The sequence below is a fragment of the Saprolegnia parasitica genome (assembly GCF_000151545.1).
Source record: "Saprolegnia parasitica CBS 223.65 unplaced genomic scaffold supercont2.44, whole genome shotgun sequence".
In the NCBI taxonomy this organism is placed as follows: Eukaryota; Oomycota; class Saprolegniomycetes; order Saprolegniales; family Saprolegniaceae; genus Saprolegnia; species Saprolegnia parasitica.
Window position 1 is genome coordinate 171,830 of NW_012156438.1, and position 26,995 is coordinate 198,824.

The window sequence follows — 26,995 nt, forward strand, 5'->3', positions numbered from 1 at the left end:
CCGCGCAGACAACGACAGCCGCTCGTTTCGACGGGCGCCGGCCGCGCCTCGCTACGAGGGCATTGTCATGACACTCAAGGAAGACGGCGGTTTTGGCTTCCTCCACTCGCTCGACCTCGACCAAGACGTCTTCTTCCACGAGAGCGAGGTGCCATCGCGCCCTGCGACTGACGACGACGCCGCGTCCCTTCCGCATGTGCAGGTACCATCGATCGCTTGCATCTGATGTCCTCTTCGACCACTCATTTTGTATCTAGGTGGGCGACGAGCTCTCATTTGAGCTGACCATCAACCGCCGCAACGGCAAGGAGAGCGCGACGCACATGACGCGCTTGCCCAAGGGCACGATCGTGACCGAAGACATTGGCGACGTTCTTGAGACTGGCGTCGTGACCAAAGGTACCTTGCCGCCCAAGCATGCCAAGGGCCGGCTCGGCGACCGCCCGACGCCCGAGGTCATGGGCACGATCGAGCTCACGCCGGTGGCGACGGAGACGACGCCGCTCAAGCGTCACTACGTCCGCTTCAACCTCGATTCGGTTGCGGCCGACGACGGCAAGAAGGTGATTCCGCGAGTCGGCGACGATGTGGCCTTTCGCGTCGCGGTGCACAAGCAGCTCGGCACCAAGCGCGCGGTGGACCTCCACGTCACGTGCTCGGCGAGCAAGAAACGGGCGGCCGCCATCGACGCAGCGCTCGTCGACCTCGAGCGTGAGACGGGCATCGTGTCGTCGATCAAGGGCTCGTCGGGCTACATCAAGTGTCTCTCGCGACTCCAAGATGCGTTCTTTGTGTACGACCACAAGAGCATGGGCGCCACTATCAAGGAGAAGACGGAAGTATCGTTCTTCATTCTCCCCGAGCATCTCGAGGCCGAGGACCGCGGCAACGCCAAATTGACGGCCCTCAAGCTCGAGGCGCTGCCGGAAGGCTCGGTGCTCTTTGAGGAAATCATCGCGTCCAGCGTGCACGGCAAGATCCTTCTCAAGCCCTCCGAGCCCTCCCGGCAGTTTGCCAAGGCCAAGCCATCGACACGGGGCAAGATCGGGGTCACAGACGCCGAGACGCCGGCCGAGTACTTTGTGGAATCGTCGGAATTCGATGCCAACTACACGCCGAAAGAAGGCGACGAGGTGCTCTTCGACATTCTGCACGACCTGCGCCGCGACGAGAAGATCGCGATCAACGTCCGCAGCGTGCTTTTGAATCCGATCGGGCGGGAACATGGCGTCGTGACGGCCATGAAGGACGAGTTTGGGTTTCTCAAGTACGCCGTTGGATGTTTTTTGGACATGGAACATATATTGTCCTTTGTAGGTGCGTGGACCGCCCCGGCGACGCGTACTTTCGCTTCTCGGACGTGCTGCAGTCGACGTACCACCTCACGCTGCGCATGCATGCCGAAGTGTCCTTTGACGTGGTTGAACCCACGAAAGCGAAGGAAGGCATCCGCGCCACGCGCATCCAGCTGCTCCCGAAAAACACCATCCAGTGGGAGACACCACTGGACGACGACATTACCAACGCGGTCATTCTGTCATTGCCCGGCCGCCCGGCGTTCAAGGACCACAGCGGGGGCGACAAACACGCGGGGGATGCCAAGTACGGCAAGCTCTCGTATTCGTCCACGAGCTGCCCCTTGGCCGCGTACCCGGACCTCAAGGCCGCGGTCCTCGCCGGCCTCGACCAATCGGTGAGTGACGTCGACCAAAGCGTGACGCTCAAGCAGCTCCACGCGTCGCAGCGCCTCGCGCTCGCAGCGTTCGCCGCCTACTTTAAGCTCGGATTCGCCGAAGAGCGCAACACGGCGACGCTGACCCAAGCCAGTGACGCGCCGCGCATCAGTGACTGGTCGGTCACGACGCCGTGCGAGCGCACCGTCGTGTTTGCCAACGATGCCCACAAGGACGTGCGGTACGAACCGAGCGTCGGCGACAGCGTCCGCTGCAACGTGGTGGCGACCAAGAAGGGCGGGCACCTCGTGCTCGCAAAGGACCTTGTCCTGCTGCACTCGGACGCACCCATCGCGCAGGGCTGGGTCACGGCCATCAAGGCGGACGGACAGTACGGCTTTATTGAACCGACGACGTCGTCGGACTCGGTGTTCTTTCATTTCCGGGATGTCGGCGAGAAGGCCAAGATCAAGGTCGGCGACGAAGTCGAGTATGTGCTCAAGCCGGCGGCCGAGAAGAAGACGAAAGCCACGCAGATCCGCGTGCTGGCCGCCGGCTCGCTCCCGCCCAAGCAAGTGGTGTCGTACGACGCGATTGTCGAGCGCGTGAGCTTGCGGCCCAAGGCGCGGGACGTGAAAAATCGACCGCCGGCAAGCTGCGCGTCGTGCCCGAGACGGACACGGACTCGGACGAGACGCCCGTGCTCTCGTTTCACTTGGAAGACCAGGTCGACAAGCACGTCGTGCTTCGCGCAGGGGACCGCGTGCGCTGCGTCGTCAAGGGCTCGGGCAAGGCCGCGACCGAGATTGCGCTGTTGACGTCCAACGCCAAGACGGGCGTCGTGTCGGCGGTCGACGAGACGGGCGCCGGCACGATTGACGTCGACGGCGATGAGACGTCGGCCGCCTTTGTGAGCAAGCAGGTGCTGGGCAGCAGCGGCCGCTTCCTCAGCGTCGGGGACAAGTTCGAGTTTTCCATCAACCACATTGGGGACGCGCTGCACGCGACCAGCATCGTACGCCTCGAGGTATTATATTGTCGATCGAACGATGCCGCACGCCTCATGATGATGGAATATAGAGCGCCGATCGCAAGGTGACGGTCAACTCGAGCTTGCGCCGGCAGCTCAAGGAGGCGACGGCCCGGACTGCCAAGGGCCCGGACGGTACCAAAGGCTTTGCGTCCGGGTGGCGGTCGCAGGTCGAGGAAGACCAAGTGTACACCTAGTCGTCGTCGTCGTCGCCATCGCACATGTCTCAGGAATAATGTTAAAATAGCTTTTCTGCCACTTTCAATGCAGCTGCCGGCGCTCTTGCACGTGGTCGCCGACGCCGACTGGCCGCGGCTTCTCGCCGCGCTCACCGAGCTGCCACAGCCGTCGCCGCTGAGCTGCGACGGCAGCGGCTTGTCCGTGCTCCACTGGGCCTGTCTGCACCGCGACGTCCCTGCGTACATCATGGTCGCGATCCTCAACGTCTTCCCGGATGCTGCGGCCACCGCCGCGCCGGGCGGCGACACGCCCTTCGCGCTCGCAACCCGGCGCATGTGCCGGCAACAAGTCTTGAACGTGCTCTTTGCCGCGTGCCCGGATGCGGACTGCGGCACCAAGGCGGCGGTCCATCGGTGTCGGCCGCTGCCGCCGCGGTGGCAAGAAGACGTCAAGTGCGGTCTCTGCTTGGCTGCGTTTACGCCGGCGCGCCGGCGGCACCACTGCCGCAACTGTGGGCTCAGCGTTTGTGCCGCCCATAGCCAGCAAAAGGCGTCGCTGGCGATGATTCCAGCGGCGTCACCACAGCGTCTCTGCGACGTGTGTGCGTCGACGCTCGCGCAGTTTGCCGATCTCGCCGACAATCAAGGGGCCGAGTAAACGAGAGTACATACACTTTTGAACTCCGATGGACGTGGGTTCGTGGTGGCTTCCGTAAACACATAGCAGCGAGGGGATCTCCCGGAAGCCGGCAGTTGTATTGCCACAAAGGCAGATCGACAGGTATGGACAAGTGCGACCATGGAGGCGTGCGATGGAAAGACAAGCGGTGTCGGATGAGACCGTCGCCAAGAGGCTCCAACTGGAGTCACTACCGTATAGGGTCGCTACCGGAGATCATCCGTACATGGCACCTCGTCCTCATTCTCTACACCACGGACGCACTGACGACAGAGACTCTAGGATAGTTCTCGCTTCCTGGAGTCATAACTCTCCAGCGATACACGCTTGCATCGGGGTCTGGCATGGCTTGACCACACCGGACACAACAGGTAGGGTACCGGCACTGGTCCACCGATGCATTCCCTCATGAAGGCTGCGTCGATTTTCTGTCTAGTCAATCGGATAGTATCAATGAGTCTCCTTCCCACGCGCAGACGATATAGTGGCTATCCAACAGCTGCATGGACATGTTGTGTCGAACGTCTTACGCGCTCGGTAGTAGTATACAGAGGAGGATGCTCCCCGCTGTTTACTAGTACGGTACATGGTCAATATTGTTCTAAGACAATATTGAACTCGAAGGTACCGACGAAAAAATTAAAAATAATTAAGACTACCGTACACGCGACAGGGCTCACGACGTTGCCAACGACGCCGATGCTTCGCCAAAGAGGTCATAGTTATCTTCGGCTTCCATATGCGACGAGGCAAAGGTGGCGAGGAAGACGCGCGCGGCCTCCATGCGTGCAAGGACGCGGTCCTGGATGCTATCGAGTTCGACGAGGTGCTTTTGGCTCGGCGGCGGCGGCGGCTGCCGAGACGCAAACGTCGTCGACTTGAGGTGGGCCTTGAGCATGCCGAGGTCCATGAGCCCGGCTTTGGTCGAGAACGTCTTGATGTCGACGCCGATCGTTTGGCGCAGGAACGTTGCGAGGATGCCGTGGAGCTCTTGGATGTACCCGACGCTTTCGGCGGGGATGGCCGCCGAACTGCTGCCGTTGCTCTTGTGGAGTACGATCTCCTTGGAGGAGGACGACGACGGTGGCGGCATTGGCGCGTTGGCAAACTGGTTGAGCTGCTGCTCGAGTTGAAAATGATGCGCGCCTGCTCGGCCATCTTGGCGTCGTGGTCGCTGCGCTCGGTCTGCAGACATTTGCTCAAGGACGTGACCTTTGCGTTGGCGATCTTGAGCTGCCACGCCATTGCTTCGTGGCTTCACGGCTCGCGTCCATTTGGTCCAACCGCTCCATGTCCAGATCCGTCTGGCACGACATCTCGTGCGTTGGCGGCGATTGCGTCGCGACTGCGAGCGCGCGCTCGAGGTCCTGGATGCGGTGGTGCTGCACCGTCATGTCGTGACGGTTCGACGACACCTTGGCCGTCACCTTGCGCAAGAGCTGCGTCAGAAACGCATTTTGCTTGGCGAGCCGCGCGATGGTCTCGAGGTCGGCCGACGCCATCGGATCGAGGCGGTTGTTGTCCAAAGCGGACAAATCGTCCATGGCATGGACACGCGTCGCAGCCGTCGAGTCGAACGATGCCGCCGACGACGACTCGGACGTCGTACTCACTACAAGAAAGATGTCAAGTTCCGATCCCTTTGTTTGTGCTCGCGACACGTACTGGCGGGCGACAGCGGCGAGTCATCGTCCATACAAATGCCCTTGCCACCGTCGTCGGTCTTGAGCTTGCGCGCCCAGAAAGCCGACGGCAGCTTGGAGAAGAGACCCGACGGCGTCCCAGGCTACGTTCCATGAGCAGCCTGCTCGATGCCAAAGGGCGTAGTACCTCGGTCAGGGTCGTCGCTAGCTCTTCGCGGCGCTGCATAGTCTCAGCCAGACGAGAAATGAAGAGCGTGAGCAGCTAATGGTACGAGACACAACCGCCAGCTGTCCGCCGTCGTCCCAGCACCAAGATGGTCATCAACCGCAACCGACCTTCAAGTCCCAATGGACCAATCAAACCGCGTAAAAATGAAACGCCGTGATGATTGGTACACATCCACCAATCCGATGACAGGGAATGGTAGAGATTAGGGCAGAGGCTACTCAAAATTTACCGGCCGATCCAGCATGGCGGAGCTCCAAGAGCGCGTCGAGGAGCGCGCGCCGACAGTCCTCTGGCGACGTCTCGAGCGCGAGTTCGAGTCCACTTAGCACCTGGCGCTGGATGCTATCGCCTTGCAGCAGTGCAATCTCCGTCGCGTCCAAGGCGTTGCAGCCGACAGCGTGCAGATCCGAGACCGAGACGCCGTCAACAGGGTCCATTTTCCTCAACCGAAAGGCGAACGCGCTGTGCACGGCGTCGTAGACACTGGCGCGAAGTCCATTCAACTGCGCGAGATGCGCCTCCCGTTTGGCGGCGTCTAGAAACAGTCGGACGTCGCACACCCCCCATCAAATCGAATCGAGTTGTACCGATCGAGTGGCTCTGCAGCTGCGCGCGCAGCTGGTTGATTTGCGTCGCACACGTCGCAAGCATCTCTCTCTGCGCCGCGTCTTTGGCCTTCAAGCCGTCCACGACGCTCTGCTTCTGCTGCAGACGTCGCCTGCACTCGCGAAGCTGGGACTGGATGGCGCTTGTCGCGTCGTCGCCGCTCTTGTCTTTCTTGTCGCCCTCTGGGGACTGTTGTGGTGACGCCTTGTCCCGTAACACCATCTGGAGGCGCGCGCACCGACTTGAAAGCACGTGGTTGTGGGCTTGCGCCTTTTGGAGTGCGTCGTTGGTGGCGGCGGCGTCCTTTAGGCGCGCCGCAAGCTGCTCTTGAAGCTACAAGCGAGGTGTCACGATGCCGTGGTCGATCTAGCAGACACGTACGTGCTTGATGAGTGCGGTTTTGGCGGCAGTGGGGGCAGGGTTCGAGGCCGGGAGAGGACGGGTCGGCGCGTCGTGTAGACTCTTCGCCTTTTCGGCCGCGCCTTTGTAATAGGCCACGAGCTCCGACTTGCGCTGCGCGCTGTCGCGGAGCTTGGCGTTCTCCTCCCGCAGCCGCAAGACCATGTGATTGAGCTCTGTCTTTTCTCGCGCGAGCGCCACGTGCTTGGCCTGGGCCGTCTCGGCCGCCGCTTTCCACGTCTCGACCTCGGCTTTGGCCGTCGCCGCCTTCTTGCGCAAGGCGCTGTTAGCGATTTTGCTCGCGTCGAGCGCACTGCTGGTGGCCGCCTGCTGATGGAGCTGATCCTACCTCCATGTCGTAGAATGAAAGCTGAGCCTGGAGATGTACTAGTAATACCTGCAGCGCCTGTAGGGCCAGCTCTTTACTAAGCAGCGCTTGACGCCATGTGGCTGCTTGGAGCTGCCACGAGCAAACATGCGCCTTATCAGGTGCGAGCACTTTTGTCGGAGGGTCTAGTCACGCAAACCCATCTCAAAAGTACTCGGATGGCGGTAGTAGAGTACACTGCGGCGACGGCGGCGACGGCTGCGCAAGCAGCTGGGACACCAAGGCGGTCCAGTCAACCGAGGAGTCGTGCGATGAAAGAGCCTGGGCGAGCGCGGCCGAGAGGCTTCGGACGCGCGCCTCGAGCTCGGCTTGGACGAGCTCGTACGCGTCGCTCAGCGCACTCCACTCGGCCGCTTGTGCTGCAGATGCCTCTGCGTCTGCCCGCAGGTCCCGCGCCGCCGCCATTTCAAGCGCCACGTCGGCTTGCAGCGCTGCAATCGTGTCGTTGGCGGCCGCCAGCGCGGTCTGCAGCGTGTACTTGGCGGTCCGGTCGCTCGTCGCCACGTCGATCCACGGGCGCAGCTGCATCTGGTTGAACGCATCGAGGCTGCTCAGCGCCGTGCCGGTCTCGGCCTCGGCTGCCTGTACGAGCTGCGTCGCTTGGTGGATGATCTCAAGCTTGGCGCGTTCGGCGGCCTCGCACTGCGCACGCGACGCGACGAGCCGCGCTTCCACGTCCGCCAGCGTCATGCGTAGCGCATTCTCGGTCTGTTGGTGGAGCAGCGCGGCCTGCATCCTGCTCGTCAGTTGTCGATCGCGTCGCATAGAGGATGTACCGTGATGGCATCGGCGCGGACGGTCTGCAGCTCCTCCGTGCTCGACTGCAGCTCTGTGGTGTGGCGCGCGACGGTCTCTCGAAGTTGGTCGAGCGCAGCCTCGGCCACTTTGCATGACGTGGCGCCGTCGCAGCGCAACGATGCTACCGCCGATGGATCCTCTGGTGCGTCATAGGAACACGCCTCGCACGCGGGACGTGCAGCGAGTTGCGAAAGAAGCGCAGCGGCGCGGAGACCCCGCAGCTCGTCGGTAGCATGCTGCAGCTGCGAGGCGCAGTCGCAGCACGGAGCGTCTGGCTCAAGAAAGCGATCGCGTTGGTGGCTGGCTGTTTGCTCGCCGACCTACGCACCACGAGCGAGTCTGTGGATCATCGTAGAAGCACAAGGCGGTGTTCATACCTCACGGCAAGACGGCCGCGAGAGGCGCTGGATGAGCTCGCAGTTGGCTTGAAACATGCTGTGGAGGCGCTGGTGCAAGAGCGAGTCCGCGGCCTCGCCTCGCTGCAGGCGCTGCTCGAGTGCCATGGCCTGTCGCGTATCTGGTGTGATCTGGCGCGGCTGCAGCGCCAGGTCGGTCTTTGTGCGTAAGTCCTCGAGCTGCGCCTCAAACGCGAGCAGCTGCGTGTTGAAGGCCGCGCTGTAGTCCAAGCCGCCCTGCGCGAGCTCGAGGTCCCAGCGCATGGCGTCCACCTTCTCTTCAAGACGCACCTTGGCGTCGGTGAGCGCGTGGATCTCACGGTCCTTCTTCTGCAGAAGCTCCAAGACCACGCGGCTCTCGTCGTCGTCCATCGCCAAGATATGCGATCCAAGATACGCAGGCTAAAACCACGCCATTTTCAGCTAAAGCAGGATCGAGATGGTCGATTTCAGAGATAAAATGTGCGTGGGTATAGACTGAGAAACTTCAAGCACAATATTTTCGGACGCCACTTGGAACTGCTCTGACAGAGCCGTGGCTAAAAGAACCCAGCAATTCCATTTTGCACTTCAAAGACCGTCGGTCTTGCCTATTTGTCACCTCGTGTGAACTCTATGGATCAAGCTGCGATGCGTAGAAAACAAGAAACGATAGAGACGAAAAGATAAGTTGGTTGTACTGTTAGTTAGCGACAATACATCAACGGGACGAAGCCACGCTCGCCTCGGTCGCGAGGCGGCGAGTATGTCTCCTGGTTTCATTGCCGTAGACAAGCCGTTAAGCTTGATGTTGACCACCGGCAGAGATTTCGCCCTGGTCGCATGCGCCTTGCTTGTGTCAAAGTCGATGCACGCGGCCGCCAAAAAACTTTGCTCGAGAGCGCTGGCGCTCGTCACGGAGAAAGCGTCCGTGATGTTCCGGACAATCCGACTTGCAGGCTTCTCGTGGGCCACGAGAAGAGCTTGCTGGAGCGCCTGGAGCTCGGCAGCCTTCTTCGTCGCGAGGGCTTGCTCGGCCACCTGGTGCGCCTAAAGCGCGTCGACCTTCTCCGCCGTCTCCTTCGTGAGAGCGTCCTACCGACCAAGAATATTCGCTCAACAACGCATTGCTACGATGGCCAAAAATTCTCTGCCGGCGCAGTTGACGGTGTTCAAGATGTGAGGCTTGTCGCCAACCCATTGTCGTTGCGTCCACTGACCAAAACCTCGTCCATGAAGAAGAGGAAAAGCTTCAAGTACGAGGACGGTGGCAGGTCCGTTTCTTTAACCCGGTCGATTTGGCGCTGTATGTCGACTACAAGATCACTCGAATGCACCTCTTTGGCGTCCAGCAAAAGCTCAGCACGGGCTCGTACACGTCGCTCACAGCCTTTGCCTACGACATGCGCCTCATCTTCTCCAACTGCCTCGTGTACAATGCGGATGTGATCTTGAGCGGCCCGATCCGCGACCACGCCGTGAAGCTCCTCCAGGCTTTCGAGTCGCTCATGCTGCAGTCGTTTGGCCAGTCACGGAATACGTGGCCGGGGCTCGCCGACGTTGACCGGTGGAAGTGCCACCAGATCCTCCACGACCTCCTCGCACCAAGCAAGGCTTCGAGTCGGCGCAGTGGTGGATCGATGCACATCAGTGGACTCGATATAAATTTTGAAAGGACGTGGCCGCGCCACCTGTCATACTTGATACTCGCCATCTTCGCTTCGTGTCGGCAAACCACGCGCCGGCAACGATGATGGAAGCCCTGCCCATGCATGTGACCCACGCCCGCGAGTCGACGTCGACGCCCGCTACGAAGCGCGGCGCGGCCTTCCCGACGCGGCCGGCCCGCGGCGCCAGCGGTACGTTGCCGCTCTTCCGCAACTGCTCGTCGGCTGTGCCCGAGTACTTTGCCCGCATGGTCGACTACCGCCAAATGGACCTCGAGGCCACGTACTACCAGATGGTGACGCTGTGCATTGCGCCCTCCAAGGTCTACAAGAGCGCGTACTACCGCAAGCAGACCAAGAACCGCTGGGCGCGCGACGACCCGGCGTTCGCCGTCATCCAGGTCCGTGCTTCGCCTTCGTTGTCTCTTGCTTGACACAGCGCGCGCGTAGGTGCTGTTTCTGTTTGTGGCGTCGCTGGCGTGGACCGTGGCGTTTGAGAAGACGTCGTCGCTCGGTTTCCTCCTCATCTGCGATGTCATTGTCGAGTGGCTCGTCCTCGGCGTCCTCCTCTCGACGGCCAGCTGGTGGTGCGCCAACACCTTCTTGCGCCTCTCGCCACCGGGCATCGCAAGCGACACGTTCTTTGTCGAGCAGTCGGTCGAGTGGCAGTACGCGTTCGACATCCACTGCAACGGGTTCTTCGTGCTCTTCCTCCTTATCCACGTCGTGCAGGTGAGACGACGCACTTCGAGCCCAGGAGGCCAACATGTTTCTAGTTTCTGCTCGTGCCGCTTCTCGTGGCAGATACCTTTGTGTCGCTCTTCATCGCCAACACGCTGTACGCACTGGCGTGTGGCAGCTACTTTTACATTACGTTCCTCGGCTACATGGGTACGACAACTCGTGCACTGAGGTCGAGGCGAACGTTGCGTGTGCTTAGCGCTCCCGTTCCTCCACAACACGGAGCGATTCCTGTACCTGGTCGTCGCCGTCGGCGGCTTGTACCTCTCCAGTCTCGTGCTCTCGATCGTCCTTGGCGTCAACTTCAACTGCGCCGCCATGTCCGCGGCCTACTATTATTCTGCCTAAGACCCCAAGACGACAATCAAAGCGTGTACATACAGGGTGCTGATAGTATTGTGATGCGGTGGTAGCGACGAGCGATGTGGTTGATGGAGAAGCGGCCAAGTGCGCCCACTCGACGTGTGCTCAGGGTGGTGGCGTGGCCGCAGAAGGATAGGGCTCTTGTATCAATGCCGGGCATCGTTGTATCTCGCTCAACGGCCCGGTCTACGCCGATGAAAACAGCCGGCTCAAGGGCTGCCGCGCTGCCGAGTCGACCATGATGGCGCCGTACGTCGAGTTGCCGTCTTGTCATGACTGAGAGTAGATCAGTCAAGTACCTATTTATGATCCATTTCTTCATTTATTTTCTCGCTGTCTCTGCTCGATCCTATTCAAGACGCCCGCATACGTCCCAGAGGCACGCCATCTTCGTCCGACTTGAACCTCTTCTTGGCCCGCGAGCGTCGATTTGTGCCACCTGCGTTTCACCTAACCCTCGACCAACAACCAAGAGTGCAGAGTATGTACTACATCTTCATATTACTACTTGGTGGTTGCTTCTTCGTATCAAAGAGCATCGTCGGTTGGCTACACGGACGCGAGGCTTTGGCTTTACGCAGCGCTAAAACAAGGCGCGACCGCTAGCAGGCGGCGCTTGACCTTCCAGAACGCCTTGGCACACTCGGGCGCCTTGCGCTTCGGCTTGGCAAACTTGAGGTGTTCGTGGCGCAGCGCCTCCTGCTTGGCGCGGGCTTCGTCGAGGAGGTCTTGGGCCTTTTGCCGAAGCCGGCTGCGGTGCTCGGCCTCGCGCAGTGCCTCTTCGGTCGCGAGCGTCGCGGTGCGCCGACGCTTCTCGGACCGCGCGGCCTCTTCGTCTTTCTTGGCCTTCTTGCGCTTCTTCTCTTCAATCTTGCGCTCGCTCTTGGTCATCTTCTCCATACTCAAAAGCGACGCACGGGCTTCTTTGGCCGCTTTGGCCGCGACGCTGGCCTGCAGCGATCGTTCGTGCTCGGACCGCTCTTCCTGCGCGGCTTCGTCGATCTTCTGCTGCTCGAGCTTGGCCTGGTACGTGCGGAGACGGTCCGCTTCCGCCGCGGCCTCGGCGGCTTCGTTGGCCGCGCGGTTCTGCGCCGCGAGGAGCTGCGCTTCCTTGTGCAGCAGCACACTGCGCTTCGACCGCTCGATGATGTCGATCGTCACGTCGCCCCACTGGTCCATCGCGACGTGCAGCATCTTCTCGCCGGCCGAGTAGACGGTCGGTCCTTCCTTGCCCTTCTCGGCAATGTTGTAGAGCAGGGCGTTTTCAAACGTGAGGCGAATGTCGGCAATGAACTCGCCGTACGTCTTGTACGTGAGCGACGACAGCTTCTCCGAGACCGTCTTGAGGTCCATGGGCTTGGTGATGATCTCAAAGTACTTTGGCGGGAGACCCGGGAAGAGCTTCTCGACCGGCTCGACAAACGGCCACGCGTACTTTTGGTACTTTTGGCTCAGAAGAACGCGGAGCACTTTGGAGCACTCCTTGTTGGGCTTGCTCTCGGTGAAGCGCAGTGTCTGGACGCCCAGGAACCGCTCGTTGCGGCGTTCGAGGCGCACGTCCGCGTCCAGCAGCTTGTGTTCAATGCACATCGAGTCGAAGAACCAGCGCAAGTGCGCCGCCATCTCGCGCACGCGGATCGACGACGAGTCACTCCCGACGTTGAACGCCTCGGCGTTCGCAAAGACGAGGTGCCCGAGCCGGACAAACTCGGCCGCCGACGGCAACTGGTGCGCGAGGAGCCGCTGCCGCATCGTGCCCAAGTCCATGGGCTCGGCGACCACGCGCTCGTAGGACGCTGCGAGGTCCGGGAAGATGCTCAGCAGCGGCACGTCAAAGTGCATCAAATGGACACTCTCAATCTTGCTCAATCGGGACAAGATGCGCTCGCACGAGGTTTCCCACGGCGACAAGTCGAGCTTGACCTTGGACTTGGACGACGACGACGACGATTTCGGGGCCGACGACCCGCCTTTTCGAGACGCCTTCTCGGGCGCGACGACCGGGACCGGGGCGGCAACCGGGACCGCGACGACCGGCGGCGCGCTGCTACTGCTCGTGGCCTCGGACCGCGGCTTGTCTTTCTTGTCCTTTTTCTTGTCTTTTTTGTCCTTTTTCTTCTTCTTGTCTTTCTTGTCCTTCTTCTTCTTCTTCTCGGCACAGTCACTGTGGCTCTCGAGTGTTGTTGTCACAGGTGCCACGTCGTCGGTCACTGGCTTGGTACTGCGCGGCTTGGCATTGGTCGTCGTCGTCGTCGTCGCCGTCGGTGGTGGTGGCGGTGGAAAACTCGACGAGACCGTGGCGGCAACCAGCGGCTCGCCACGCTCCTGTCAGCATACTACGTGTGAGACGGATGGACGGCGTGGAGGTATGGGTACCATGGCGGCGTACAGCGACACAAAGTAGTCGCGCAAACTGTTGGCCATGGTCCGAATGTCGGCGCCTTCGACGGGATCGCTGTTGTACTTCATGCAGTTGGAGAAGATCAAGTGCACGTCGGCTGCAAATTCCGACGCGTGGCTGTACCGGTTGCTCTTGAGCTTGCGCTAACGACCCATTGCTCGTCGATCATCGACGTTAATATAAAGCTGTACCTCGATTTTCGCAAAGTCCATGGGCTCCGACACGATCGCGAGGTAGTCGGGGTACTTGGTGACGTCGACAGCGACAAGGAACGGGCCCGCCGTGAGGATCTCGCCCATGAGCCCGCGCATCGTGTGCTTTCGGATGAGCTGCAAAATGTGGAGGCACGCGTCCTTCTCCTGAAACGCTCGGCGGCCTTTGCTGTGTGTGTCGCCCGACGACGACAATGCGGCCGGCTTCTACATGCGATCCATGAGTGTACAAAGATCCATGCATATATAGATGGAAACTCGTACCGAAGACGATGGTATGGCTGCGGGTGCAGATGCCTCGCGGCTGTGACTGTGGTGGCTGTGGTGCTTGCTGCTCTTGCGGTCTTCGAGGAGCGCGGGCCCAAACGCGACCGTGACCTTGCTCTTGAAGAGGCTCAGGAGCGTCTTGCCGTCGCTGTAGTACTGCTTCCCGTCCGGGTTGTTTTTCCAGTACTTGATGCAGTTCTCAAAGACACGGCGGAGGTCCGAGACAAACGGCGCGAGCTCCTTGTACTCGCCCAAGTGCAGACGCGACTGTCACATGACGTCAGAGGACGGACACGGACACAAAATCGGGCGTACCGAGACGGTGCCAATGTCCATGGGCTTCTTTACAATCTTGAAATACTCGAACGGGATTTGATCTTCCGACTCGAAATAGGTCTAGGGTAGAGAAATCATTCGTTTCGATCGTATGGAGGGAAGAGGGGTGTACGTGGATCGGGTATTTGAACCACTGCGCCGACTCGAGGCCTTGCTTGGTGCGATGCGCGAGGATGTCGTGGAGGATCTGGTGGCACTTCCACCGGTCAACGTCGGCGAGCCCCGGCCATGTATTCCGCGACTGGCCAAACGACTGCAGCATGAGCGACTCGAAAGCCTGGAGGAGCTTCACGGCGTGGTCGCGGATCGGGCCGCTCAAGATCACATCCGCATTGTACACGAGGCAGTTGGAGAAGATGAGGCGCATGTCGTAAGCAAAGGCTGTGAGCGACGTGTACGAGCCCGTGCTGAGCTTTTGCTGGACGCCAAAGAGGTGCATGCGATGGGGCACCTTGATCTTGTAGTCGACGTACAGCGTCAAATCGACCGGATTGAAGAACGGCGTGGCTAGTGACATGCCGCCGTCCTTGTACTTCATGATTTTCTGGACGATGGCCTGGCACTTGGCCACGTCGTCGTCATCGAGGCGCGCAGAGGCCGGCGCTGTCGCATGTGGCGGCGACGGTGCGGCCACAGGTGCCAGAGCTGGTGCTGGCGCGGAAGGCGGCGTCGGCTCGGGCGACGACGACGGTGGTCGCGCAATGTGGGGCGCGAGCCGTTCGTTGAAAAGGCGTTCAAAGTCCTGGCGACGACGGGCCATGATGCACATCGTTCCTTACACTAGAGATCATATCGCACCTGCAGCAGCTTTTGCGTCGTGTGGTACAGGATCGCATCGTACGACGGCGACTGCTGGTCTTTCCAGTAGTTTTGCAGCGCGAGCACGTTGTGGAAGACGACGCGGACGTCTTTCGCGAATTTCTCGCACGTCTTGAAGCGGCAGCGCGACGGCTTTGTCCCGAGGAGCGACTGCACCTTCTCGAGGCCCATGCTCTTCTTGAGCAGCTTCGAACGCAGCTCAGACGGGGCATGCTGGATGTCGGCGAACGCGCCTTCGAGCAGCGCTGTCTTGGCCGCCGCCGAGAGCGTCGCCTTGCGCAGTGCCTCATGCTGGAGGAGCGCCGAGAGCACGTGCATGCACTCGTCGTGCGCGGCCTGGCTGATGCGCTCCTTCTCCTTCGCGGAAGGGGACGTGGCCGTGCTGCTCATCTCCGTCCCTGGACTGATTCCCATCCAGAAAAAGACCAAGTGAGCGGTGCAAGACGCGACAGAAATATACGACGCCGTCCGGGTTTGGTCCGGCTTTGACCTACGAACTTCGTATTATAGCTTCGAACTTCGATTTCGTGGGCTTGGCGCCCTTTTGACGCCGACCGATTCACATCGCGAAGTACCGGGATGTAGTACGCTGCACGCGGTGTCATGCAATCTGAGTGCATAAACGATAAAGGCGATCCTAAAGAGCTCTATGCAGGCTCGATGTGTGTACCACCGATCGCTTCGCACCGAAGGAGAAAATGAAGCTGGTTCCTACTACAGCGCTCGAACTCTCCGGTGTGACCCGTCGTGGCACAAGAAGTGATCTATCTCCCTCGCACGACAGAGTCAACTTGGAGGCGACGCAAATAAAGCGATGAACGAATCGAGCTGCATTTTTGGTCCGTTGTGCTGGCTGGCCACGCCAACAAGCCAGACTTGGACCTTAAAGACGTGCTATTCAAACGGAAACGGCTCGCTTTTGAAGGAGACTGTGGCGGCAAGAAAAAAAAGCAAGGCCTACGAGGAGTGTATTCGTGGCCATGCGGTCACGCGCTCTGCACAATCAAAGTGTTTTGTGCTAGCAAAATGCAGCAGTCTGCCACCAACCTAGACGGCAAGGAGGCCGCGACCGAACCCTTCCCCAACGTTGCTACCTTCGACGCGATGTCCAAGGCGTTGGATAAGCTGGTTCCTGAGCTTCCTTCGCGAGGTACGGCCATGCGCCCCATAACCACAGATATGACCTCCCGCCAGAGACGCTGGACGCGCGTGGTGCACCCAACCCCCTTTTGTGACGGGCGTTCCGCTTTTCGTTTTGAAGGAAAACCGTTTTCGCTTCGACGGCGTCGTCATGTTGGTGCTTCGGCGTAGGTGACACGCATGACCGAGTGCTCTTTCTCGTAGGGCATCGCGCCGTCGCAACATGTTTACGGGGGAAACGCTGGACGAGGTGAGCGAGAAGCACAACCTCAAGCTCGACTACGCAGCGATGCTGCAAGTGCAGGTGCACCCTCATATCAGTACTAGTACTTGAGAGGCAGAATGCGACGGTAGATTCGCGAGCAAAATGAAAAGAAGGAGCAGCTCAAGCTCCAAAAGCAAGAAGAGCAGCGCCGAGAACGCGAAGAAATGGTGCATCCGCTCTTGTATCCGCAACCTATCTCTGAAAAGCACGTCGTTGTTAGGACCGCATGCACAGCGGTAAGCCCAGTGCGAAGAACAGTGCGCCGCCACCGCCCAACGACCCGCCCCGTCGTGCGCCGTCCCCAGAAAAGAGACAGCAAACGCATCAGACCATGTCTGTTAAACATTACACGATGCCTTCTCAAGCCATCGACATAGGAATGCGCCGGTACCTGTGCCAGCGCCAGCTCAACCTGGTATGTTATGGCGCCACACCAAGCCAAATGCTAGACGCATGTTTGCTCGATAGTGATGCTTGCACCGTCCCCACCCCGACCCATGTACCCCGAACAGCCGTCGCCGGTGCGAGACCATGAACACGGTGGTACATGTCGTCGGACGTATGCTGTAGATGCAGGCGAGTCCGGCGTACCGACCGAGCTTTACGCTGCCGTCCGTCTTTGGATCCTCGCTACCAGCAGCGACGTCCATCTTCCCATCGCGCAATACCGCATGTCCTCCGCAGGAGATTGACGCGGTTCAGCGGCTCCGTCATGAGGTATCGTGTCCTGAGTTCAAAACGACTTGAACCATTAATAATGTACTAGCTCGAAGAGGCCCGCAAACAAAAGCTTCAAGTCTCCAAGGTACAATTTGGCAAAATACGACAAGAGGTCTATAGTAGCACAGGAAATGTATCAAAAACCAAATTTCATGCTGCAAATGGATCCACCCAAGGCGCACAACGTGGTACGTTGTCTCTTAAGGTCTCGTATGTGCCGTCCAAGACGGCGTGCTGCTTAGCTGCCTCGACCACGAAGCAGTCATTGCATGAGCAACAGTAACAACAACAACAGTAACAACAGCAATCATGCTCCATCGCTGGACTCGCCACTCGCGAAAGAAGAACGGCGGGTGGTTGGCTTCGGAACACTCACGCCTCGTCCATCGACGCCCTGTCTCGATATGTCGTACGCGCCCTCGCGGTGGACACGGACTGCAATCTTTGGTGTAGGTCCAACCAGCTGGAAAGCAGCAGCTCGTTCGTGTCCGTCGTCGCCGGCGACCGAGCCACGCCCCGCGGCGCCTCTCTTCAGGTACGTCTCCGCCACGCTGCTAGCTCCTCCAAGTTATGAGACCCTAGGCCGAGAGTTGTTTTGTGCCCTTTCTCGGTCGGGCGCTTGCAGAGCCGCAAGACGCCCACCACCACGTCAGCGACACCAAGAAGAAGATACAGCCAAGTCCCTTTGAGGGCCTCGAAGACTCGATCGACGACATTGACGCTGTTCTCCACGCATTCTTGGCCAAGCAGAGATAGTCGCGATACCCCAATGCAGTTGGACCCAGACCAGATAAGGCGACCTTGCGTGACCTATGCTACAACGACGCAGAAGCATGTGCGAGGCTACTACAGCGGACACGGTTCGTAAGAGCGCTGGCTGCCGCACGTCGCGTGTCGAGCAGAATAGGACCGTCGTGTCCGTCGACACGAAAAGAACGTGAAAAGGCGCGCTGTAGCAGGATCGATCTCATGACCTCATCGAGCCCACCTTGGTGGATGACGCTACAGCAATGTCCAATGGCGGCAGTAGCAAGTGGCATCGTTGCATGAAAGCGACCAAGCGGGGTGCTTGGGCCATGGGCCCAACCTGTAGTCGATGCCGAAGCCGGGTGAAGTCGAGAGCCGAAGATATAGGAACCTGGCAGCTTCCTCGTCGCACCAGGCTTTCGCCTGTAGACCATGCTACGTCGGACGGTGCAACGAGCCATCCGTGCGACTGGCAGAGCTTCGAGAAGCCGGCAGCACGGCCAGCGACTTGTGACGTCTGTTGACTCAACAGCGTTGAGTCGACGCTCGCGGTGGTGCAAGTTCAACATTTCAGCCAATCACATCGCGTGGCTGCGAATTCGCCAATCTTGAGCGTATTTTGTATTTTGGCCACGCGCTCCCGACCGCAAGATGCTCTCGTCCCTCGCCCGCGCGTCGCCGCTCCTCCGCCAGTGCGTCCATCATCCTCGCCATACCCAGGCATCTGACCATGGGCTTGTAGAGCTGCCACCGGCTCGGCCCGCCGCTCCATGAGCGCGCTCTGCTTTGAAGACCTCTCGGAAGACCACACGATGCTCCGTGACACGTGCCGCCTCTTTGCGGACAAGGAGCTCGCGCCGAACGCGGGTCTCTGGGACCGCGAGCACTTGTACCCGGGCGACGCCATCAAGGCCATGGGCGAAATGGGCCTCATGGGCATCATCGTGCCCGGCGAGTATGGCGGTGCCGGCATGGACTACCTCGCGTACTCGATCGCGCTCGAGGAGATTAGCCGCGGGTGCGCGTCGGCCGGCGTCATTATGTCGGTCAACAACTCGCTGTATGCGGCGCCGATCGACAAGTACGGCACGCCGGCGCAGAAGGAAGAGCACTTGACGCCGTTCGCGGCCGGTGAGAAGCTCGGCTGCTTTGGTCTCTCGGAGCCCGGGAACGGGTCGGACGCCGGCGCGGCGTCGACGACCGCGCGCAAGACGGACACGGGCTACGTTCTGAACGGCACAAAGATGTGGATCACGAACGCGCACGAGGCCGACAACGCCATCATCTTTGCGACGACCGACAAGACCAAGGCGCACAAGGGCATCTCTGCGTTCATTGTGCCCATGAGCCAGATCCAGCTCGGGAAGAAGGAAGACAAGCTCGGCATCCGCGCGTCGTCGACGGCGCAGCTCATCCTCGAAAACGTTGAAGTGCCGCACAGCGCGCTCCTCGGCAAGGAGGGCGAGGGCTTCAAGATCGCCATGACGACGCTCGACGGCGGCCGCATCGGTATCGCGTCGCAGGCGCTTGGCATCGCGCAGGCGTCGCTCGACTGCGCGATCGCGTACGCGCACCAGCGCCTCGCGTTTGGCACGCCGCTGGCCAAGAACCCGATCATCCAGACCAAGCTCTCCAAGATGGCGACGGAGCTCGACGCTGCGCGCCTTCTCACGTGGCGCGCCGCCATCGCCAAGGACGCGGGCCGCAACTTCACCAAGGAGGCGGCGATGGCCAAGCTCAAGGCGTCGGAAGTCGCGACCGAGAACGCGCACCAGGCGATCCAGATCCTCGGCGGCATGGGCTACGTCACCGACATGCCGGCCGAGCGCCACTACCGCGACGCGCGCATCACGGAGATTTACGAAGGCACGTCCGAGATCCAGCACCTCGTCATTGCCGGCGCGCTCAACAAGGCGTATGCGACGACGCACTAATGACAACATCCACGTATCTAGTAGTCTTTCTACGTGGTACGAGAGTCATCATGAAGCTCGGCAGAGAGACGGCCTTGCAAAAGGGATGAGCAAGCGTCATTGCGTGTCGACGCCGTAGAGTGGAAAGAGTTGTTACTGCGAAATCACATCAACGGTGTGCCACAAACATTGGCATCCAGCAGCTCCGCGCAGCAGCTCTATTCCGTTGCACCTCTCGTAGCACCGCCACACGCCTTGGCCGCCGACTACTCGACGTTCCAGCCTGAAAACCCTCAAGAACCCTGTATTCTGAGTGTCAATATCCTGCACGCCCCACCAAAAACAATATATAAGTAGTCAAAAAGTACCACGATGACAATATTTGACCACGTCAAAGTGTTCTTGGAAGCGGTTGGAATTTCTTACCCCTAACCCGCACTGTTCGTGTCCCGTATCCGGAGTGTACGGTTAAAACGAAAGATACAAACTGCGTGTTTTCAGCACTTGATGGACATCCACGCTCGACATGATACGCTGTGTATACATTTTCGTTGGTATTTTCGTTGCGTGTGTTTAGCTGATTCTCAAATTTGGCGGACTTTCGATGCCACATTCCAATTTGCGCCCAACCGAGCAGCAGCCCAACGACCGCCCCGCCCCGTACGATGACCAAGCCGACGCCTACGACCCACGACGGGCAAGCCGCGAGCGAGCGCAAGGTCGACGTCGGGCAACATGGCGAGCTGTCCTTGTACATGCTCCAGCAGCAACTCGACGACGCGGTTGCGCAAGTGGCCGCCGAGGACGAAGCGCTCCGTGCTGCGGCCAGCGCTCTCCGAGAAGAGCAAGACGCGCACACCGCAACAAAGGCCGCTGTTGCCGAGCAACTTCAAGCCGTCAACAACCAGCTTCAAGTCACTGCCGACGAACGTGATGCCTGCAGCGCGCTTCTTCAAGCCGTCACCGCAGCTCTCCGAGAAAAAACAGAGGCGATAAAAGCCATTGCCGTCAAACTTCAAGGTGCCATCGACCTACACAGCAGCGCTGCTCTTTAAGCCGTCACCGCAGCTTCCTGAGAAAAAGAAAACGCTCGTACGACGCTTAATGGATCGCTGCACCGCCAGACCACCACCGCGTACAAGAGCGGCCGCGTTGTCGCGCCCGATGCGGCTTCCTAGCGTCGATGTGTCTTTTGATTTATTTTGTTAATCGCACTCATGTTGCATCTGTTCCTCTATCTCACGTCTCATGACATCTCAATCCCAAGTACAATGGTGTGGCCACAACCATGGAAGAGTACGCAAGCTCGCAATGGTCGAGTACTCGACCCCGCCTCATGCGAGTTGCAGTCTACCTACCAACTCGATCGGTCGAAAGAGGGTTCAGACCATTGACGCCACCTCGCTCTCCAACCCAATCCAAGTTCATCGCAAGACGAACGCAATGCGCTTCTTCCTTCCTGCTCCCATCGACTTGTGTCCTTCAAGCCACAGACATTGCCGCCGTTCCAAGCTTCGAGTTGCAGTCGATTGCCTGCCGATGATACAATAGCTAAAAAGACATCCCCTCGCTTTAACAACACATTGACCTTTTGACTCCCTCGTTTCAAGGACGTTGTGGCATGCCTATCACACGGAATTGGTGTTCTGGACATGACGATCGGTCTCTCGGTGACGGGCCATGTCGAGGCCGCGGCCAAGACCGTCCGCTTCTACGTCGAGATGCGCGGCCACGGCCTCCACTTTGGCTTCAACGGCCGCTTCTCCCAGCTCCGGGCGCTGCACCTGCGCCTCGGCTCGCTGCTCAAGCACGTCGATGTGACACTGACGCTGCCGCCGTTCCCGCCCAAGCACATCCTCGACAACATGTCGTCGCCCGCCAACGTCGCCCGGCGCGAGGCCGAGCTCTTCGACTACTACACACGCCTCTGCACGATCGACGACGCGGTCGTCATCCTCGCCCAGCAACCCATCAAGGCCCCGACCGAGACCGACGGCGTCGAGTTCACGCCGGTGCAGAAATCGTCGCGCCGTTAAATAAGACGTTATTCTGTGTGTTCGGCCAAGTAGTTGGCGTCGGCGTCCAGCGCCGCGTCGTCGTCGTCTTCAAACTCGTCGTCGTACTGGAGCGGGTTGGGGCTACTGCCGTCGTCGGACGCGTCGTCGGCTGCGATTTCTTGCATGACGGACGCAATCATGGCCGCGTCCTCGGCGTCGTGCGAATTGGGCGTCGCAGCGCTGCTCTCTGCGTCGAACGCTGCGTCGTACAAGTCATTCTCAAGCGCTCGCCCCGTGTCCATCGTTGGCACCGGCGCGTCCTTCGTCGCATATGGCTCGGCCATCGACGCCGTTGGTGCATCACCAGCCGCAGCAGGTGCCTCGTCGCCTTCAAATTCTTCCCCGTCGTCGTACCGAGCAGTGTATGGATCGTCCGATGCCAAGTCGGGTTGTCCAGGGGTCGCTGGCCCTGCCATCTCGATCGTCGCTGTTGTATCTTGGACGTCGAGTGGAAGATCCATGCGAGGTCCAGTGTCGCTGCCGTCTGTCGGTGCTTCTGCATCAACTTCGTTCTCGGTATCTCGCACCGGCAATGGTGCTAGCGCGTCATCCGTCGTGGCTGGCACCAAGGTTGGTCCAGCTTCCGCACTCGACGACGGAATCGATTCGCTCTTTAAAGACACAGTGTCCGTATTGTCATCGCCGTCCTGTCGCACGTCTGACGCCGATGGCTCGAGCACGACGGCGTCGATGTCGGCATCCGAAGTTGACATCCTCTCGGCGCTGGGAAACGGTTCAGTGTTTTTGTCGTCGGCGGTCGCAACCAAGTTTTTCGCAACGAGTACCGCCGGTAGCGTGCTTGGATCGTGCTTGCAGCAGCGTTCGTGTTGACGCGCGCGTGCTGCCGACACCGCACGAGATAACCTCGGGCGTAGCGCTGAGTCGTCGTCGCAGCGGCATTGGTCGATCGAATCGTTGCTTGGCGCTGAACGTGCTTGCGGAAACTGCTTTGAATCTGCGCCGCAGCGTCATGCTCCTTTACAGCAAGGCACGTGCCATCCACGACCGGGCTCGTCGGACAACTCGGTTCTTGCAACGGCATCGCCGTCACCTTGGCGTCCTGTCCGTGTGTCTCGGTGTTCGACATTGGGCGCGACGCTTGGTGCACGAGGTACCGACGGACATGAGCTTGAATGCACGTCGCCGCGTCGTCCGGTGTCTGGTTCGAGGCGACCACATTGTCATTTGTCGACGCTACATCGGTTGATGCTGCGTCTGGAGGACCAACGATTGATGTCTCGCTGCGTGTTGTTGGCTCGGTCGCGACAGGTTCGCTGTCGATCGCGCTGTACGTTTCATCAGCGCTCTCGACGACACTGCTCCGAGTGTCCGTCTCGGTGGCGGCAGTCGGTATCTCCGTGGTATTGTCAGCACCCCGATTGTGGCTGCTAGAATCGGTGGGCAACTCATCCGTCGAATTCCCATCAGCCTTTTTGTGTTTTTTCGTTTGTGACGTCGGAACGACGACTGGATGCGCAGTGCCGCAGCGTCTGAGCCGAGCGTCGGGTCCGGCACCGAGTCAAACGTGTCATCGCTGTAGGCCGTCCCTTCGTTCGACTCGACGGGCGATGCCGTCACGGGGCCTCCAATGTCACTCGCCTCGACGCGCAGAATACTTGCCGAGGCACTTGCTGCCTCTGCCGCGTCTCTTTCCTCGGTTGCAGTGTCGGCGTTGCCTTTCTCGGCCGCGGTGTCAGCGTCTGTTTGTTCGTCGGTGGCGTCTGGCAACACTGGGTGCACCGGCACGGACAGTCGGTGTAAATGCAATGTCTGCGGCGGCGCATCGACGTTCGGGCTCGTCCGTCGACGGGCGCTGAGAACGTCGGGTACGTCAAAGAACTCGAGCGAGTCCTTCCGCTTGAACGAGCCTTCGTTCTTGGAGAGTCGTCGTGCCGAATCGAGTGCGGTTTGCACGTGCTCGAGGGACCCGTGGCTGTCTGTCTCGTCTTTGGGTTGGTGGACGTTTGCCGGTGACGCTGCCGGGTCGCCTCGAGGCGTCGCGTCAAATGTAATCAAAGCTTCAAAATCCGTATCGTCGTCGTCGTCGTCGTCGGGGGCCGCGACGACAGCACAACCCCGGCCACTGAGAACGCGCTCGATGTACCCTTCATTCTCTCCGTCGTGGTCGCCGTCCGGTGCGCTGTCGCCCGTCGGTGCATCGGTGGCCTCAATGTCATCGTCCGACTCGGCGGCGTCGTCCGTGTCTGAAATGAGGTCTTCGTCCATTGTTAACACCGGCGGCTCGACCAGCGCAGGGGGTGCAACACTCACGGGTGGCTGGGCAGCGGGCAGAGGCGGAAGCGGCTCGTCCGAGGCAGTTACCGGATCCATTCGAGGCCTTTGGCTGGCGGCTGCGGTACGGTTGGGTGAGTCCTCTGCTTCGGTAAGCGATGGTTTGGCTGGACTCAACGTCGGCTTGGTGTCCAGTGTCGGCGTTTGAGCCGCAGGATGGCCGACAACTTCGATCGTCTCGGGTGCGACGGTTGCTGCAGACGTAGTATTTGATACCGTCTCGGACAAGAGCATCGGTGGCGCCATCGTAGAGGGTGTGCATTCGATGCCATCACTTGCGTCTCCGTCCAAGAAGACTCTCTCGTTGACCGTCCCGCCCATGAGCGCGTCATCGTCGTCGTCGGTTGTTTTTGGCGGCGTCTTTGGTTGTGTCACGACAGTGGCTGGCGCAACTACCGGTGCCGTTGCTGGCACCGATTGCGGGCGAGGACGGAAGTCAGGTTTTCTTGTACGACAGCGCCACCGGCCATCGTAGCCACGAGCCGGCGCCCCGCACCGGCGCTCGGTGGCCGCTTGGCGGCGAGTTTGCCGTCAATTTCACGGCGAAGCGATTGACTGTTCGAGCGCTCTTTCGAGGGCGACGTCGGCACGTCTGCCACGATGGCTTTGGGCGGCGGCTTTGGTTTCTTGGGCGACCGGCGCTGCGTGCGCTCGGTCGCCAAGCACTCTTTGAGCACGCGGTTCTCGTGCTCGAGGCGCTTCTTCTCGTCGTTGAGGCTCAGCACGACGGTCCGGAGACGCTTGATGGTCTTTTGCGCGGCCGTCTCGGACCGGTCTTCCATCTGCTTGCGGTAGTGGTCGAGCGTTTTGTCTTGGGCTTCCAAGCGCGACGTGGCGAGGTCGAGCTCCATCTCATACTGCGCGAGGCGCTCGTTCAACTCCATCACGTGCGTGTGCTTGACGCTCGAACGGAGTGAGTTGAGTGTGTCTTCGTACGCTGCGATCGTCGTCGTTGCCTGCTGCAGTTTTTCGCGCAGTTTCCCGAGCAAGTGGTGGTGCGTGCGCTCTTTTGCTGCCATCTCGCGCTGCATCTGATGCGGTCCATGCGTCGACCGCAGCGACAAGGCGTCTTCGAGCTTCTTGTCCTTCATTGCAATCACCTACGGCATAGCATACACGGATAGAAAGGCGTTGAAGATGAGAGAAGTCGACCTCTTCAAGACGTCGGTTGCGGGCCGCGACCTTGAGCCGGCGGTCTTGCTCTTGCCGGAGCTCGTACTTGAGCGCAAGGATGGCTTCGTGGAGACCTCCGTCGTCGCGCTTGGCGACTGGCTTGCGTGCGACGCGGCCAACGTCGGCGTAGATTTGACGAACACGGTCGCTCACGTCGTCGGGCGCCCGCTTCCGGCGCAAATCGGCCTTGGTGACGATGTACCCCGACTCGATGTGCTTGTCGTGAAGGCGCGGGTGGGCCGACGTCGGTCGCGGCTCGGGGCCTTTGGTCGGGGACGGGTCCCCCCCGGGGCCAGCGCTGCGCGGTCGGCTACTACAGAGCATTGTTACGTGAGCGATTCTCGTGGTTGAAGCAAGTAAGTGGACGTACTCTCGTGCGCGGGCCGCCGGTGGAACGTACTCCTCCCGGACGTACGCCGTGCGCAGATCGACCTGGCGGCTGCTCATGTCGAAACCCCTCTGCGGTTTCTCGATGGGGTACAATAAAAGGTCGAATTCCCACACATACCGACTGTATAGATGCGGCGAGTATTTGATAGAGTTGGTTACCGTCCTGGCTGGGAGCTGCACGCTAAAGCGTCTAGCGTGGATCTCCTGGCCAAAAAATCCAGGCCATTCATACACTACGCGACCGACAGCGCAGACGAAACGCTGGTTCGTTTAGAAAAGAAAGACTTTTGAGCAACGAGAAAGAGAGATAGGGGACACTGCGTTCCGCGCAGTCAAGGGATTCAACCATTAGTGGGTGTCAATGATGGTCCGCAGGTAGGAGTTTTCAGCTGTTGTTGGCGCACGCTGACCACGCGGCCGTGGAGGGACCTGTTGTTGGCAGCGTAGACCGTGCTGTATTCACACCGTCTTTAAACAATACTAGTAAGGTACACAGTAGATGAGACACAAATTGGTAGATAAAGAGTACTAGAAAGAGGATCTAGAATTTGAAGGAGTTTGTTCGACGAGCAGAGGAAAAGAGGTCCTCCCAGAGGGAGGTCATAAATTGTGAAGTCGCATTGTATGAGACATGCCCACGGCAATCTTTAGTAAAAGGCGAAAGATTGGTGCGGATGAGCGTGACCCTGCGAGATGCTTTCTTTAGTGTGCGCTTCGACCATACCTACGATTTAATCGTGGCCATTTTCATTCTCCAGGTAGATATTTCCCAACCTCCAGCAAATAATACACAAGTCTTTTTATATTCGATGCCAAAGCGCCCGCCATGAAAAACGCCGAGCAAACAACCTAGCAAGTACCAACACATGATCCTACTGCAGGCCGTGCGTAGTACAATAGAAGTATGTACCTCGCCGAAAAAGGCAGACGCGAGTGTTTCGGTCGCGGCCGGGTACGAAGCAAAGAGGCGACCCGACGTCTCGAGCGACTGGTGCGGGTCAAAGGCTTGGAGAGCGCTGTAATAGATCATGGTAATACATGCTGTAGACGGCTGCGAACCCAAGAATCGCGCCCACGAGCTGGCTACCGCAAGAACATTGCCGTTCGCCACGACATCTCGGTGCTGTGAAAAAGGCAATACACAATGGTAAACGCCGGGTTCAAGTGGCCTCGGCTGCGGCCACCGGCGACGTTGATACCGGCGACGTTGATGCCAAACATGACGGCGATGCCACACATCAGCGTGATGTGCGTGTAGTTGCCGAGTGCGCCGGCCGAGATTGTCGACTGGACGACCGAGCCGGCCCCGAATTCGACAAGGTCAAAGGAGGCAAACGCCGCCTCCAGGCACTCGCGGCGGAGCGACGACGAGGTGACAGGCGGCGCATCACCGTCCAGTCGCGCAAACGATCGTGGCGCGTCGAGCCATGAAAGCGCCTTCGGTAGCCCCATTGAAGGACGTGGGCTTTTGGTCGTGGCGTCGAGGGCGGGAAT

General features: G+C 59.8%; 11 protein-coding genes across 11 annotated transcripts; 6 read left to right on the forward strand and 5 right to left on the reverse strand.

The window, feature by feature from the left end:
* Positions 1-2,967: 2,967 nt before the first annotated feature.
* SPRG_09389 (hypothetical protein) lies at positions 2,968-3,569 on the forward strand (the record flags this gene model as incomplete). The annotated part of the gene is made up of 1 exon (XM_012348482.1): positions 2,968-3,569. One exon carries the CDS (start codon positions 2,968-2,970, stop codon positions 3,538-3,540), a length of 573 nt encoding a protein of 190 aa, XP_012203872.1. The 3' UTR covers positions 3,541-3,569.
* Positions 3,570-4,237: 668 nt separating this feature from the next.
* SPRG_09390 (hypothetical protein) lies at positions 4,238-5,430 on the reverse strand (the record flags this gene model as incomplete). Its single annotated transcript, XM_012348483.1, has 5 exons — positions 4,238-4,707; positions 4,755-4,816; positions 4,846-5,173; positions 5,227-5,347; positions 5,392-5,430. The coding sequence occupies 5 exons, from the start codon at positions 5,428-5,430 to the stop codon at positions 4,238-4,240; spliced, it is 1,020 nt and encodes a 339-aa protein (XP_012203873.1).
* A 153-nt stretch (positions 5,431-5,583) lies between these two features.
* SPRG_09391 (hypothetical protein) lies at positions 5,584-8,391 on the reverse strand (the record flags this gene model as incomplete). The annotated part of the gene is made up of 7 exons (XM_012348484.1): positions 5,584-5,968; positions 6,021-6,372; positions 6,421-6,783; positions 6,836-6,951; positions 7,003-7,555; positions 7,603-7,944; positions 8,002-8,391. 7 exons carry the CDS (start codon positions 8,389-8,391, stop codon positions 5,652-5,654), a joined length of 2,433 nt encoding a protein of 810 aa, XP_012203874.1. The 3' UTR covers positions 5,584-5,651.
* Positions 8,392-9,329: 938 nt separating this feature from the next.
* SPRG_09392 (hypothetical protein) lies at positions 9,330-10,791 on the forward strand (the record flags this gene model as incomplete). The annotated part of the gene is made up of 5 exons (XM_012348485.1): positions 9,330-9,618; positions 9,759-10,066; positions 10,116-10,397; positions 10,442-10,556; positions 10,606-10,791. 5 exons carry the CDS (start codon positions 9,330-9,332, stop codon positions 10,752-10,754), a joined length of 1,143 nt encoding a protein of 380 aa, XP_012203875.1. The 3' UTR covers positions 10,755-10,791.
* A 460-nt stretch (positions 10,792-11,251) lies between these two features.
* SPRG_09393 (hypothetical protein) lies at positions 11,252-15,234 on the reverse strand. Its single transcript, XM_012348486.1, has 7 exons — positions 14,784-15,234; positions 14,098-14,727; positions 13,965-14,045; positions 13,647-13,916; positions 13,362-13,589; positions 13,146-13,313; positions 11,252-13,094 (listed from the first exon to the last, which is right to left on the reverse strand). Exons 1-7 carry the CDS (start codon positions 15,216-15,218, stop codon positions 11,343-11,345), a joined length of 3,564 nt encoding a protein of 1,187 aa, XP_012203876.1. The 5' UTR covers positions 15,219-15,234; the 3' UTR covers positions 11,252-11,342.
* Positions 15,235-16,079: 845 nt separating this feature from the next.
* SPRG_09394 (hypothetical protein) lies at positions 16,080-17,745 on the forward strand. The gene is made up of 12 exons (XM_012348487.1): positions 16,080-16,097; positions 16,149-16,248; positions 16,299-16,376; positions 16,430-16,542; positions 16,587-16,624; positions 16,678-16,730; positions 16,780-16,926; positions 16,976-17,014; positions 17,058-17,117; positions 17,172-17,338; positions 17,383-17,464; positions 17,512-17,745. Coding segments are annotated over exons 1-12 (1,053 nt in total). The 5' UTR covers positions 16,080-16,095; the 3' UTR covers positions 17,686-17,745.
* A 582-nt stretch (positions 17,746-18,327) lies between these two features.
* On the forward strand, positions 18,328-19,633 carry SPRG_09395 (short-chain specific acyl-CoA dehydrogenase; the record flags this gene model as incomplete). The annotated part of the gene is made up of 2 exons (XM_012348488.1): positions 18,328-18,368; positions 18,419-19,633. 2 exons carry the CDS (start codon positions 18,328-18,330, stop codon positions 19,608-19,610), a joined length of 1,233 nt encoding a protein of 410 aa, XP_012203878.1. The 3' UTR covers positions 19,611-19,633.
* A 621-nt stretch (positions 19,634-20,254) lies between these two features.
* On the forward strand, positions 20,255-20,644 carry SPRG_09396 (hypothetical protein; the record flags this gene model as incomplete). Its single annotated transcript, XM_012348489.1, has 1 exon — positions 20,255-20,644. The coding sequence occupies one exon, from the start codon at positions 20,255-20,257 to the stop codon at positions 20,642-20,644; it is 390 nt and encodes a 129-aa protein (XP_012203879.1).
* A 568-nt stretch (positions 20,645-21,212) lies between these two features.
* Positions 21,213-21,652, forward strand: SPRG_09397 (hypothetical protein). The gene has a single exon (XM_012348490.1). The coding sequence runs from the start codon at positions 21,242-21,244 to the stop codon at positions 21,623-21,625; it is 384 nt and encodes a 127-aa protein (XP_012203880.1). The 5' UTR covers positions 21,213-21,241; the 3' UTR covers positions 21,626-21,652.
* On the reverse strand, positions 21,634-21,930 carry SPRG_09398 (hypothetical protein; the record flags this gene model as incomplete). Its single annotated transcript, XM_012348491.1, has 2 exons — positions 21,634-21,864; positions 21,898-21,930. 2 exons carry the CDS (start codon positions 21,928-21,930, stop codon positions 21,634-21,636), a joined length of 264 nt encoding a protein of 87 aa, XP_012203881.1.
* Positions 21,931-23,930: 2,000 nt separating this feature from the next.
* On the reverse strand, positions 23,931-26,953 carry SPRG_09399 (hypothetical protein; the record flags this gene model as incomplete). Its single annotated transcript, XM_012348492.1, has 6 exons — positions 23,931-25,038; positions 25,091-25,421; positions 25,482-25,543; positions 26,412-26,517; positions 26,561-26,584; positions 26,643-26,953. The coding sequence occupies 6 exons, from the start codon at positions 26,951-26,953 to the stop codon at positions 24,331-24,333; spliced, it is 1,542 nt and encodes a 513-aa protein (XP_012203882.1). The 3' UTR covers positions 23,931-24,330.
* Between the last annotated feature and the right edge of the window lie 42 nt (positions 26,954-26,995).